The following is a 14,425-nucleotide window of genomic DNA, read 5'->3' on the forward strand; positions in this document are numbered from 1 at the left end:
ATTTTTCTGCATAAGCCAAGAAGGGGTCCTGCACAGGAAACAATGAAAGTAAACCAATCTTGGGAGAGTTAATGGATAAAATATCAGATTAGGAGTAACTCCCCAGCAGTGCAACAACCTTCATCCCTTGAAATACATCTATAAAAGATAAAATTCAACAATGTCAAGAATTGAATTTGGGGAGAATTAAGACAAAAATAAAAGTAATGCAAATAAAAGTAAATCAACAAAAGCAAAATAAAAGAACTTGGGGTGCCTCCCAAGAGCGCTAATTTTATAGTCCTTAGTTGGACTCTTCATGCATTTCACAAAAAAGGAGGTGTGGGGTCAGAGAGCTTGTAACAGCTTACTCCCTTTATTGGGTCTCTAGTTATGTAATGCTTCAATCTATGCCCATTGACCTTAAAATTCCCAGATTTTTCACTCCAAATTTCAATTGCTCCATAAAGGAAAACTTTAGAAACTCTATATGGACCAGTCCACCTTGATTTAAGTTTTCCTGGAAACAATTTCAATCTAGAGTTGAACAATAAAACTGAATCACCTTCTTTAAATTCCTTTTTCCTAAGATGCTTATCATGCCAAACTTTAGTTCCTTCTTTATAAATACGAGCATTTTCATAAGCATCCATCCTCAATTCTTCAAGCTCATTAAGTTGCAATAGCCTCTTCTCACCAGCTTGCTTGAGATCAAAATTCAAGGTCCGAATGGCCCACTATGCTCTATGCTCTAGCTCCACAGGTCAATGACAAGACTTACCATACACCAACCTAAAGGGAGTAGTTCCTATAGGGGTTTTGTAAGCAGTCCTATATGCCCATAAAGCATCATCTAATTTGACAGACCAATCTTTTCGAGAATTGCTCACTGTTTTCTTCAAGATATATTTGAGTTCCTTGTTAGAAATTTCAACTTGTCCTGAAGTTTGAGGATGGTATGGGGTAGCTATCTTGTGCACTAAACGATGGTATGGGGTAGCTATCTTATGCACTAAACCATACTTCCTCATTAAGCTCTCAAATTGCTTATTACAAAAATGTGAACCCCCATCACTAATTACAACCCTTGGAGCTCCAAATCTACTCAAGACAAATTTCTTCAAGAATTTCACTACCACCTTAGCATCATTAGTTGGAGTTGCAACAGCTTCTACCCACTTTGACACATAGTCGACTCCAACTAGAATGTATTTATTACCATATGAAGGAGGAAATGGACCCCATAAAATCTATTCCCCATACATCGAATAATTCCACCTCAAGAATATCATTTAGGGGCATTTCATCTCTTTTTGACAGATTTCTACTCCTTTAACATTTATCACATTCTAACACAAATTTCCTGACATCCTTGAAAAGGTTTGGCCAAAAGAAACCAGCCTGAAGAATTTTACTAGCTGCTTTAGAGATTCCAAAGTATCCTCCATAATCAGAGGCATGGCAATGATGCATAACACTCTCTATCTCCTCATCAAGAATACATCTTCTTATTAAACCATCATAACATCTCCTAAAGCGTAAAGGATCATCCCATCTATAAAATTTTACCTCATGCAAAAACTTTTTCTTTTGTTGCCATGTCATTCCTAGAGGTAAAACTTCACAAGATAGATAATTCACCAAGTCTGCATACCAAGGTAGTTTAACAACAAGAGAGAAAAGTTGTTCATCCAAGAAAAACTCATCAATAGGGACTGTATCCATTTCTTCATCATCCAATTTCAACCTACTAAGATTATCCGCAACTACATTTTCAGCTCCCTTCTTATCTCTAATTTCCCAATCAAACTCTTGTAGCATCAGAATTCACCTAATGAGCCTAGGTTTAGCCTCCTTTTTACTGAGTAAATACCTAATAGTAGCATGATCTGAAAATACAACCACCTTTGAGTCTATAATGTAAGGTCTGAACTTTTCCAATGCAAAGACAATTGCTAAGAATTCCTTTTCAGTTGTTGCATAATTTGTTTGAGCCTCATCCAGTGTTCTACTAGCATAATAAATAGCATAAGCCCTTTTGTCTTTTCTTTGACCAAGAACAACTTCAATTGCATAATTGCTAGCATCACACATAATTTTAAAAGGTAGACTCCAATCAGGCGGTTGCATAATTGGTGCAGTAATAAGAGCTTGCTTCAACCTACAAAAGGCATCCAAACACTCTTGGTCAAATACAAATGGTGCGTCATGACTTAACAAATTAGACAAAGGTTTAGCTATTTTAGAAAAATCCTTGATAAAGCGTCTGTAGAACCCTGCATGCCCTAAAAAACTTCGAATTCCTTTAACATTGGTAGGGTGAGCCATCTTCTCTATCACTTCAACCTTGGCTTTATCAATATCTATTCCTCTATTAGACACCAATGTCCAAGCAGTATCCCTTCCTGAACCATGAAATGACACTTTTCCCAGTTTAACATAAGGTCAGTATCAGCACATCGCTGCAAAACTTTAAAAAGGTTAGCCAAGCATATGTCAAATGAAGATCCATAAATAGAAAAGTCATCCATAAAAACCTCCATTATATCTTCAATGAAATCTGAGAAGATTGCCATCATGCACCTTTGAAAAGTGGCTGGTGCATTACACAACCCAAATGGCATCCTTCTATAGGCAAAGCTTCCATATGGACAAGTAAAAGTGGTTTTCTCTTGATCATTTGGATAGATAAGGATTTGGAAAAATCCCGAACCCATCTAAATAGCAAAAATAAGAATGCCTAGCCAGTCTTTCTAACATTTGATCAATGAAGGGAAGTGAAAAATGATCTTTTCTAGTAGCAATATTTAATTTTCTGTAATTTATGCACACTCGCCAACTAGTCACTGTTCTAGTGGGAATTAATTCGTTATTTTCATTTTTGACCACTGTCATTCCACCTTTTTTAGGGACAACATGTACTGGACTCACCCAAGTACTATCTGAGATAGGATATATGATCCCTGCATCAAGCAACTTCAAAATTTCCTTTTTAACAACTTCTTTCATATTTGGGTTCAACCTCCTCTGATGTTCAATAGGTGGCTTACAATTTTCTTCCAAAATAATTCTGTGCATGCAAAAGTGTGGATTTATTCCCTTAATGTCATCTATGGTGTATCCTAAAACTTTCCTAAATTGCCTCAACACTCTTAACAAATTATCAACCTCTAAAGTACTCAAGTTTGCATTTACAATTACTGGATAAGTGTTATTGGGGCCAAGAAATTCATACCTGAGCTGAGAAGGAAGTTGCTTAAGTTCTACCTTAGGTGCATCTTCTTCCTTGAATGATGGTTGCTTAGATTCAACTTTTTCCTTTTGTGTGAGTTGAAAAACTGGAGTAGAAATGAATGGTGGACTACCCTCTAAATGTTGAGCAAATGCAGCCACATAAGGGTTGCCATTGTCTATGCTTCCTCCATGAACCAAGCAATTTTCAAGTGGATCTTCCAGATATCTCTTTCTGAAGTGTTCTTCAACCAGCTCATCAATGATATCAATTCTCAAACAAGTATCAGCTTCAGAATGATGCTTCTTCATGGTGTTATTAATATTGAAAACCAATTGATCTTCACCAACTCTAAGAGTCCATTTTTCTCCCTTAACATCAATCAATGCTCCTGTTGTAGCTAGAAAGGGCCTTCCCAAGATAATTGGGATATTAGAATCCTCTTCCATGTCCAAGATGACAAAGTCAACAGGTATATAGAACTTCCTAACCTTCAAAGGCACATTCTCCAAAATCCCTTCAGGATACTTAATTGATCTGTCAGCTAACTGAAGAGAAATGTGGGTTGGCTTAAGACCTCCCATATTGAGCTTCTCATAAATGGAGAGAGGCATAAGGCTAACACTAGCCCCTAGATCACATAAAGCTTTTGTAGAACACGACTCTCCAATATGACATGGAATTGAAAAACTTCCGGGGTCTTTAAGCTTAGGAGGAAGTTTCTTCTGGAGTAGTGCACTGCATTCTTCTGTCAAAGCTACAGTTTCATGGTCTTCAAGTCTCCTCTTGTTTGAGAGAATTTCTTTTAAGAATTTTGCATAAGAGGGCATTTATGAAAGAGCATCAATGAAAGGCACATTTATGTATAGCTTCTTCAAAACCCCTAAGAACCTCCCAAATTGCTTATCAAGCTTAGCTTTTTGAAATCTTTGTGGAAAGGGAAGTTGTGGTTTGTAAGCCTCTGGAGGTATATACTTCTCTTCCTGCTCTTCAATTTTCTCTTTACTTTTTTCTGCACTTTCTTTCTCCCTTGCTTGTTTTTCACTCTCATCAATATCTTTCTCATTTTCTCTTTTCTCACTTTTTTCACTCTTCTCATTATTTTCACTCTTCTCATTGTTTACAACCTTCCCACTTCTTAAAGTAATAGCTTGACACTACTCTCTTAGGTTTTCTGATTGACTTGGAAGTTTTCCAAAAGACTTGGTACCTGGGGAAGATGCTTGTTGTGCAATCTGATTTTCCAACATTTTGTTATGTGTTTGCATCTGTTCTGGCCTTGCTTTCATCTCTCTCATCTCTTCATCATGCTTAGTTTGGTTAGTAAGAATCTATTGTAATAAAGCTTCTGTGGTGGAACTTTGCTCTTGCTATTTTAGTGGAGGATTCATGTTTCTCTGCTGAAAATTAGGCAATGGTTGCCTATTTTGCTGATATGGAATTCCTTGTTGCTGTTGTGGTTGAAGATTTTGATTTGGAACTTGATTTTGCTGATTTCCCCATAAAAAGTTAGGATGATTCCTCTAAGCTAGATTATAAGTTTGAGAGTAAGGATTCCCCTTTTGTTTGTTTCCATAATTACCAACATATGCAGCTTGCTCTCCATAGTCTACTCCACAGCTGGTAGTTCCTTCTGCATAAGCAACTTGTTGTGAACTTCCAGATGATGATGATGAACTAACCATCATACTTAAATCTTCCATCTTCTTAGCCAAAACATTTGTAAGTGCATCAAACTTTGCATTAATCATGTTGAATGGATAAAGGTCATACATTCCAACAGCTTGCCTTTTTTGAGTTAGAGCTGGTCCTCTTGGACTACTCCAAATATGAGTATTCTTTGCAATTTTCTCCAATAGCTCATAAGCTTCATCTTCATGATTCATAATAAACTCTCCTCCTATTTGAGCATCAATAATCCCTCTAATTGCAAGAGTAACATTGGTGTAAAAATTTTGATTTATCATCCATTTTGGAATGGCATGATGTGGACATTGTCTCTCTAATTCCTTCCATCTCATCCATGATTCATAGAGAGTTTCATCTTCTCTTAGTCTAAAAGCTGTCATTTGATTCCTCAATTCTTGAGTTTTTCCAGGTGGAAAATATTGTGCAAGAAATGCATTAGTGAGTTGCTCCCAATTTGTAATGGAGTTGTAAGGTAAAGAATCAAGCCAATCCAATGCTCTATCCTTCAAAGAGAATGGGAATAGCTTCAATCTTGCTGCATCATTAGATACTCCAGGTTATTTTTGCATATCACAAATCATAGCAAACTTCTTTAGATGTGTGTGTGGATTTTCGGAAGGATGTCCACCAAATTAGGAATTTTGAATCATTTGAAGAACCCCAAAATCCATCTTGTAGCTATTTGCATCAATTCTTGGTCTTGCTATACTCTCTCTCAAGTCATCAAAACGAGGAAATGCATGATCCATCATACTTCCCCTAGGCACATTAGCATTTACAACCTCTTCACCTTGGGCTGCATTTTCATTGTTTCGATCATTTCCAGCATTACCACCACCAATTCTAATTCTTTCATCAGCCATTTCTGCTTCAATTTCAGTTGCTCTCAAGGCTTCTTTCCTTTTTTTGGTTTCTTTCTTGTTGGCTCTACAAAATTTCTCAATTTCAAGATTAAACAATAAGGATGTGTCACTTGTGCTTCTAGCTCTTCTTATAAAAGATTAAGAGTACCTATAAAGAACAAACAAACACAAAAAAAAAAATGAAAAGATAACAAAAGTAAAAAACTATAAACAACTAAAATAATCAAGAATTCAATCTTAAACAAACAACTGCCCGGCAACGGCGCTAAAAACTTGATGTGGCCCAACCGCAAGTGCACGGGCCGTACAAGTAATATAGAAAAGATATCGTTCCCACGAGGAGTTGTATTAATGATTAAATTTTTTATATAAAAATTGACTAATTTGAACTATTTTTGAAATTAGAGCAATATATTGATAGATATTGAAATGTAAAATCTATATATGCAAAATTAATAATCTAATCAACAATGTAAAGATTCAACTAAATTTACGACAAATTGAAATAAGCAAATTGAAATATGGCAAGATTTAAAATGGCAAGCAATTAAATTCAATTAGAAATTAACAATAATAAAAGGGTGATTCTGGAGTTTGGGAATTCATATTCAAGCTATTTTGGGATTTTTAAATTGGTTATCCAATCTTATGGAATTTACAGGTTTTAAGGAGATTAATCCTTAAATCCTTTGAATACTCTTTCAAGTGAGACAAAGAGTGTCTTAATCAATCTAATCCTACTTTCATAGAGTTAAAATTAATCAAGACCTATTAAGTTCCTTAATTAATCTGTAAATTCTCTTAATCCTTAGTCTATTTCTATATTTAAGTTAATTAAGTCCAATTTCTTGATTATCTATCACAAGGTTTTCTCCTTTCGGTGCTTCAACCATGGATTAAGAACAATACTTAATGGGATCCTACACTAAGTATGTCATTGAGCACACAAGAAATGAATAAAACTTCATTAAAACCACAAAATATGGATTACCCAATCAAAATCCATAAAATATCTCAAATATTACATCCCAACTCCAGAATCTAATGAAAACTACTCACTATTCATAATATTTACAAGAAATTCTGGGTTAATATGGAAATAAATCTTAAATCTAAGCTAAGAACTAAGAAACCCAATACAAGAAAGGTAGGAAATAGGGAAGAAATGAAGAAAACTCAAAATCTGGTTTAGAAATGGAGAGGTGACGTTTTTGCTCTGTTTTCTGACTCTTACCCTACTGCTGCCCTTTTCTCCCTTCCTCCCCCTTTTCTAAAATGAGATAAGGATATGTTTATATTTTTCTGACAAATAGCCCTAAAATGGTGTGTTTGAGGTAAAGTTTACATGAAGGAATCTTTTGCCAGCTCATTATGAAGAGTTGCATAAGTTGTGCAAGTTTCTTATGCAGATTCCATGCAAAATTGGTGGTTTTAAGTGCTTCCCGTGATGTTGCATAAGCTATGCAAGTTGGTTGTGCAGTTTATTCAAGCTTTGGAAACTCTATGAAACTGCATAAGTGGACTGCATAAGTTATGTAGGCCCTTATACAGTTTTCGGTAGGTTTTGGGCCCTCTGTGTGAAGCTGCATAAGCAAAGAGCAAGTCTGCATAAGTTATGCAGTGACTTATGCAGATTTTGGCAGGAATGAAAAATTGCTTCTTCTTCCTGTGCAGAACTGCATAACTTATGCAGCAAGTTATGCACAATTCGGCCACTGCATTCTTCAACTTTCAAGCTTTGTTTTTGATATCTTTAGCTATACGAATCACTCCTCACTGGCATAATTTCTTTTTAGTCCCTCAAAAATACCATTTTACCTACAAAACAAAGCAAAAATTACAATTTAATCCCAAAATTGACAATCATGAAAAACTATCTAAATAACTAATAAAATTAGCTAAAAGTGACTAACAAATAAATAAAATGGCCATGAAATTAAACCTAAATGACTATGCAAAATGCATGTATCAACTATATGGCCAAGAGCCCTCTCACTAATGGATAAGAATCCCTTCCTCTTGAATTCTATGTCATTTCTCCACCTTAGGCCAAATCATCTCTCCACTACAATGGGCAAAAATCCCTCATCAATGGGCAGAGGCAAATTCGCAGCAATTGGCAAGACTACTCTCTACACTAGGCGACAACCTCACTCCATAAGCTAAAAGCCAAATAACATTTTTCATCATTCTCCTATTTATAGTATTAATTCCCTCAATCCTAATATGATTAGGAGTCCTACTCAATTTAGGATTACCATATATAGGAAATATTCCTCTATCCTAATGAGGAATATTTCTCTCACTCAAATTAGAAAAAGGTCTCTTCAAATCCTATTAGGATTTTGAGTCATAATTTTAACAGCATGATTAGCCTTCTTTTATCTTTAAAGTATGGCGAACCAGAAGATATGGCCAAGAGCCCTCTCACCAATGGATAAGAATCTCTTCCTCTTGAATTCTATGTCATTTCTCCACCTTAGGCCGAATCATCTCTCCACTACAATGGGCAAAAATCCCTCATCAATGGGCAGAGGCAAATTCACAGCAATTGGCAAGGCTTCTCTCTACAATAGGTGACAGCCTCACTCCATGAGCTAAAAGCCAAATAACCTTTTCCATCATTCTCCTATTTATAGTGTTAATTCCCTCAATCCTAATCTGATTAGGAGTCCTACTCAATTTAGGATTAACATATATAGGAAATATTCCTCTATCCTAATAAGAAATATTTATCTCAGTCAAATTAGGAAAAGGCCTATTCAAATCCTATTAGGATTTTGAGTCATAATTCTAACAGCATGATTAGCCTTCTTTTATCTTTAAAGTATGGCGAACCAGAAGATATGGCCAACAGCCCTCTCACCAATGGATCAGAATCCCTTCCTCTTGAATTCTATGTCATTTCTCCACCTTAGGCCAAATCATCTCTCCACTACAATGAGTAAAAATCCCTCATCAATGGGCAGAGGCAAATTCGCAGCAATTGGCAAGGCTACTCTCTACAATAGACGACAGCCTCACTCCATGAGCTAAAAGCTAAATAACCTTTTCCATCATTCTCCTATTTATAGTGTTAATTCCCTTAATCCTAATCTGATTAGGAGTCCTACTCAATTTAGGATTAACATATGTAGGAAATATTTCTCTATCCTAATGAGGAATATTTCTCTCACTCAAATTAGGAAAATACCTCGTCAAATCCTATTAGAATTTTGAGTCATAATTCTCAAATTAGGAAAATACCTCTTCAAATCCTATTAGAATTTTGAGTCATAATTCTAACAGCATGATTAGCCTTCTTTTATCTTTAAAGTATGGCGAACCAAAAGATGTCAAGCTCAAACCTTTTCATCTACTTATTATAAGATATCTCACTTTTATGAGGAGAAAATGAAATGACTACCTCTTATTGTGTAACCCAATTGTTAGTCAATCCATTCAATTCCAACAAAAATACAACAAAAGTTAATCATCCAACTCTGTCATCAATCTTTTTTTTCACTATTTCAACATCCCTATGCCAAAATAGATATGGTTTGCTGTTGAAATCGTGCGGGTTAAAAATACAGAACAAGATTCTTTCAAAAAAATGATGCTTAATTGGTTTGTAAAGGTAGTTTTTACCCCACAGTTTGGATTCCTCACTCCACCATATTTGTTAAAAGGAACCAGAAAAGTTGGCCCAGAGCCTTTATCTATATCTGACTACACTTTCCCAGATTGTTGCTTAAATTAATATATCTCAGCAAATGATTTAATCCTTTATTTGGAGAGTTGAGGATTCCAGCAAATGATAAAGTAATTAAAATTTTAAGATTTTAACTTGCAATACAAATCCAAATGCACATTCACCTCAAATGCATGCCTGTTCAAATGGATCCTAAGCAACTTCGCAAAAAGAACTTTCACTTACTGATACGTTACATCCAACGGCAAGAGGCATCTATTGAACATATTGCCAACGTAGATAAGTTGGCATAATGTGGACTGCCGACAAATGTTGCGCATTTCACATCAAAAACTACAATCAGAACCCATTCAAGCTCTGAGATCATTAACCAACATTTAGGAAAGTAACTGAAAATCATGGCAGGCAATTGGGATAATTTTGATTATGATTAGACAATGATGCAATTGTTGCTCGATTGCAAAATCGGAATCACAATTGCTTCAAATCAGATAAATGTGCAAAGAACGATAACAACTTGCAATGCCAGAATTTAGTAACATGACATGGGTAGTGAGTAGTGACACTTAAAAGCCAATAAGAGTAAGTACATTTACACTTGTCTAACTATTATTGGATTGTCATTTCATATTAAACACTGACATGAATAACAGATTTATTACATAATTTCTCCAAAAACAGTATGTGGGGTCGCAAAGGGGAGGGAGGTATGAGATTATAAATTCTTGAAATGTCCGTTGCCTCTTCAGTTTGCTTGAGATACATCTCTGAATCCATTTCTACAGTATGCACTACCCAGTCCTCTTTCTCATCACCCACAAGTAATATACGTACAGAGCCTCTAAATCCTTTAGCCTCCATAACACTAGCAGTCTCCGGTGGTGAAGATGATATTCCAGACCAACATAACTGGAATCTCACCCATTAACAAGAACAACAAAATTTTTGGAGATAATTATTTTGGAGGTAATGAAGCAGGCAACTCAAATGAATGGTTGAACTTGAGCATCAGTCGGCCAGGGGATTTTGTAGATATAGAACAGGTTTCTTTGTCAAATTCAATTCCCAACAAGGTTTTCCCATGTAACTTCTGCAAGAGAAAGTTCCAGAGCTCGCAAGCACTGGGTGGCCACCAGAATGCCCACAAGAGGGAAAGAGGAGCAATCAGAAGGTACCAGTATGAGAGACAAATGTCAGCGAATGATATGTTTACTAGTAAAACAGCTGCTCTTTCACTTGGTGTTCAGGCCTATTCACTTGTCCACAAACCATATAGAGAAAGGAATGCCATGATTGCAAGATTCAACAATGTTAACCAGAGATATAAGGTAGAATGGAAAGCAATCGTTCCTGAAGAGGCAACAATGGTAAATTGGCCAGGAAGCTTTCGCATACCCTCGGACCAGAACAGTCAGCCATCAGACTTGCTTAAAGTTGACCTCACTCTGCGTCTTTGAGACTTCCATCTATTTCGCTGCCGCTGTCATCTTGAATTCTAATGCTAACTATGCAAATACCTGCTTCATTCATTTTCGTTTGATAAGCAGCAATTTGGAGCTAAGTATTGAGTAATTTGGTTGAAACTCATTGTAGAGAGCTTCGCAGTACAGCGAAAATGAATGCTGAAAAGGTTTGCTCCACTTGACAGAATGGCTAGTTAACTCAAAATGCAGGTTTGTAAAACAGTTGTAAGTGCTTCTCTAATGTAAAGCAATCGAACATCACTAGGCCTCAAGCACTCAATTTTGTCATACCATCACCAATTCCCACACCAGAAAAAGTTATACAACTAACGGTCATCACATGGTGAGAATCCATCTAAACTAATTTAGATGGAACTCTAATGAATTTCTGATATGCCTGAAAAAGTGAAACAGGCATGGCTACATATCATTTCAGAGCACAAGGATTTTACACCATGTGCACATTTGAAATAAAATAAAAACCGTGTCATCAAAACATTTACAATATTTTCCAAGGAAATCCAATTTCCTAACAATCCAAAGAGTTGCCTTGCCTCAGGTATAATTAGCAGCTAATTGCGTTAGTAAATGCCATTCATGCTGACTGTTAAATCCCTAAGCAGCAGATTCACAAGCACCAGCAAGGATAAAACCACAGCAGATCATTGCGAAAACTTCCCCTCTATCAACCAGGATTAAGCTGGAACATCTCAAATAGCTATGTTTCTGACGCTGGGATTCCTCTCTTTTAGGAATTCCAAGAGCAGGGTCCATTCTCATTCACTTGTAACCTCCCCAAGTCATTAAATGCCAAACATTCATTCTTCAAGGTCTTCGAAAAAAGATGCCGGTACCTCTGGAGGTGAAGGCATACTTGCAACACGTTTAAACTGTCCCCAGAAAGTAAGTCAGTTAAAACAAGATGACCATTTTGGTTGTTACAAAATCAAATTGAAAACCTGAATATGCTGAACTGAAACCATACCTTATGCTGTTTGTATTTTTCTCTCACGGCTTGTAATCCACCACCTCTTCTACTCAAATACAAGTCATGTATTATAAGAACACATTCCTTCAAATCAGAAGATTTGTATCCAGAATACTGTTGCAGGGTTAAAGTCTGTACAAACATCAAATTAGTATAACTGTTTTCCGAGCATAAATATTGACACAAATTAATGTATCTGAAATAAGACTCTTACCCAGGGATGCATCTTTGGTTTAATTATGAATCTTGCCAGAAAGATAACAGATGCAGCCACCAAAGAAGGCAAAAATTTCACACAATTATAATCCAACAAGCTTAACTCAGCAAGGTAGTACCCCAGGAACTCGAGCTGCAAATTCAAGCTCTGCACAAGGGACAAAAACAATGTTATTCAACAACAGATATTCACCACCATTGCATTGACATACAATGGAAATTAATATTCAGCATTGCAAATTCAAGCTCTTTAGAAGTGAAACCTCACCTTGTAATCCTCTTGTGCAACCCTGGTAAATCTCCTGCAACCCAAAAAAAAAAAACCCGAAAATTTAGCCCAATAAAAAGTTGTGCTTTAACAATACAGATCCCTTATATATCCCAAAGCAGGAGCAAATAAAAGATTATATCAGTTCTCTTACCTTAGGAATGTCCTCACTGTAGGACTGCCCAATTCAAACTTCAGGGACTTGAGTATGTCAGCCTCAATCTTCACCACCTTCAGAATCAACGGCAAATCATCATTAAAGTAAAAAGGAACAATCCCCAAGATAACATTGAAAAGCAGGGTACACAAGATAAAAGAAAGGGAGGTAAGTGAAGAAATTACCTCTTCTTTGGTGTATGTATTATCAGTTATATAGCAAAAGTCTTCCACATTTGGAGGGTTGATTTCTTCATATTTTCTATATATTGCAATCACAATAAAGAAATGTAAGCAAACTATACAAACACTCAGTTGAACATATAACTTAAATCCAAAATATAAACAAATCGAAAGAACTCAAGTTCTTACGATGCAATGAGCATTGAGGAAACACCCAGTAGTTGAAGTCTCTGTCTGTTAAGGACATTCAAAGACAGGAATCTATCTATGTACGCAACAGTGAGATATAAAGTATCAGAGACAAGCTTGTACTCCGCTGCAACCTCTACCAACCAATCCACAAGAAGCCCTCTCATATTGGGAGTAACATCCTTTTGAACTTTCTCTATGTAATCAGGTAAGGGTCTTCTCTTTGGATCTACCTGAAAGTTAAATCCATCATCAAAACTAAACCCAACTGACAGAAACACGAACTTTTTTCCAACAATGCGTATTATTCAATTAAACCCCGAAGAACTCTTGATAAAAAGAGATTCTCAGATCAAAGATATATGCCAATACCCGTTATCATTTTAAGCCCCAATTGCCATATTGAAGCATTGAGAAGCTGACATTACTTAAATTCCTCACTATGCAAGTATAAGGAAAAAAACTATTCGCAAATTGATGCATTGGCAGGTCTAGAGTTCATTTGCCAATAATGCAGAACTACTTACCTCCATTTTATGAAGATACTCATAAATGTCAGATGCATATGGTCCACACATCTGGGGGTCATCAGATATTCCGTCAAAATCCTCCTTCGGAGCTTCATCCTTCTCGACTGCGATAGCCTTCTTAGCCTTTGGCTTAGGCTTAATTTTCTGCTTCCGGGGTAAATCCGCAGCGCTCTTATTCACTGTAACGACAACGTTTGATAAGTTAGGCAGCTCCCCCAACACCACTCTCTTCTTAAGCAACGGCTGCTCCTCCACGGTGGTCATTGCCGCCGCCCTCTTTTTGGCTGCACGAGTAAGGCGAACACAATTCTCCTGCTCTGCCATTGAACCGACCATTCAGCCACACTCCCTATTTCCTTGGGTGGTGCCTTAGGGATTGAACAGAGAGATAGAGGGCTGGGCTGTGAGAAGTTGAGAGGATTAAGTAATGGCGGATAGAGAGGGAGTGTGAGAAGTGAAAGTAAAGAGCGAGCGCCATTTTTGTTTTTCAAAAGCTTCTGTTGGCGCTTGTTTGGTTTTGCAGTTTTGGAGGCTTTGAATTTTGAAGGGGGTTTATGGTTCTTACCTTTTCATTTTGGGGTTAAATTTTAATATCCACAAAAAGGCAAATGTCTTTGGGTTCAAGGCGGGCATCGTAAATTGGGCGAGTCGGCGGCTTCTGCTAATTTTCTTGTCAGTGTGGCCCACCATGATATCCGCATGGAGTGTCAATTCAAACGGCTACATTTTTATGTGTGGTTGAACTTTAGAATGTGATTATTAGATGTGGTGGGTTGTTTGTAAACCTTATTTTTGGATTGTTAATGAAATATTAACATGCTTGAGAGGAGTGTAAGAAGATAAAGTAAGATTTTTAAATATTATTTTATTTAAGAGAAAAGGTATAATAAATTATAAAAGGTAAAAGAAGATTAAATAAATATTAAAATTATAAAAAAAAACCTTATAATGTAATGAGATATTTTTTACCAATAAATT

The 14,425-nt window shown here is 36.4% G+C and overlaps 2 protein-coding genes and 1 non-coding gene across 3 annotated transcripts; 2 read left to right on the forward strand and 1 right to left on the reverse strand.

Moving 5' to 3' along the window:
- The first annotated feature begins 5,188 nt into the window (after positions 1-5,188).
- LOC131178031 (small nucleolar RNA R71) lies at positions 5,189-5,295 on the forward strand. The gene has a single exon (XR_009147162.1). It is a non-coding gene; the product is annotated as a small nucleolar RNA R71 (small nucleolar RNA).
- Positions 5,296-10,178: 4,883 nt separating this feature from the next.
- On the forward strand, positions 10,179-11,175 carry LOC110638873 (zinc finger protein 7-like). The gene has a single exon (XM_021789590.2). It carries the CDS (start codon positions 10,342-10,344, stop codon positions 10,909-10,911), a length of 570 nt encoding a protein of 189 aa, XP_021645282.2. The 5' UTR covers positions 10,179-10,341; the 3' UTR covers positions 10,912-11,175.
- An 83-nt stretch (positions 11,176-11,258) lies between these two features.
- On the reverse strand, positions 11,259-14,004 carry LOC110638872 (putative cyclin-A3-1). The gene is made up of 8 exons (XM_021789589.2): positions 13,445-14,004; positions 12,918-13,150; positions 12,732-12,807; positions 12,544-12,620; positions 12,390-12,423; positions 12,120-12,269; positions 11,903-12,037; positions 11,259-11,807 (listed from the first exon to the last, which is right to left on the reverse strand). The coding sequence occupies exons 1-8, from the start codon at positions 13,781-13,783 to the stop codon at positions 11,736-11,738; spliced, it is 1,116 nt and encodes a 371-aa protein (XP_021645281.2). The 5' UTR covers positions 13,784-14,004; the 3' UTR covers positions 11,259-11,735.
- Positions 14,005-14,425: the final 421 nt, after the last annotated feature.

This window comes from Hevea brasiliensis, chromosome 2 (genome assembly GCF_030052815.1).
Source record: "Hevea brasiliensis isolate MT/VB/25A 57/8 chromosome 2, ASM3005281v1, whole genome shotgun sequence".
Lineage (NCBI taxonomy): Eukaryota > Viridiplantae > Streptophyta > Magnoliopsida > Malpighiales > Euphorbiaceae > Hevea > Hevea brasiliensis.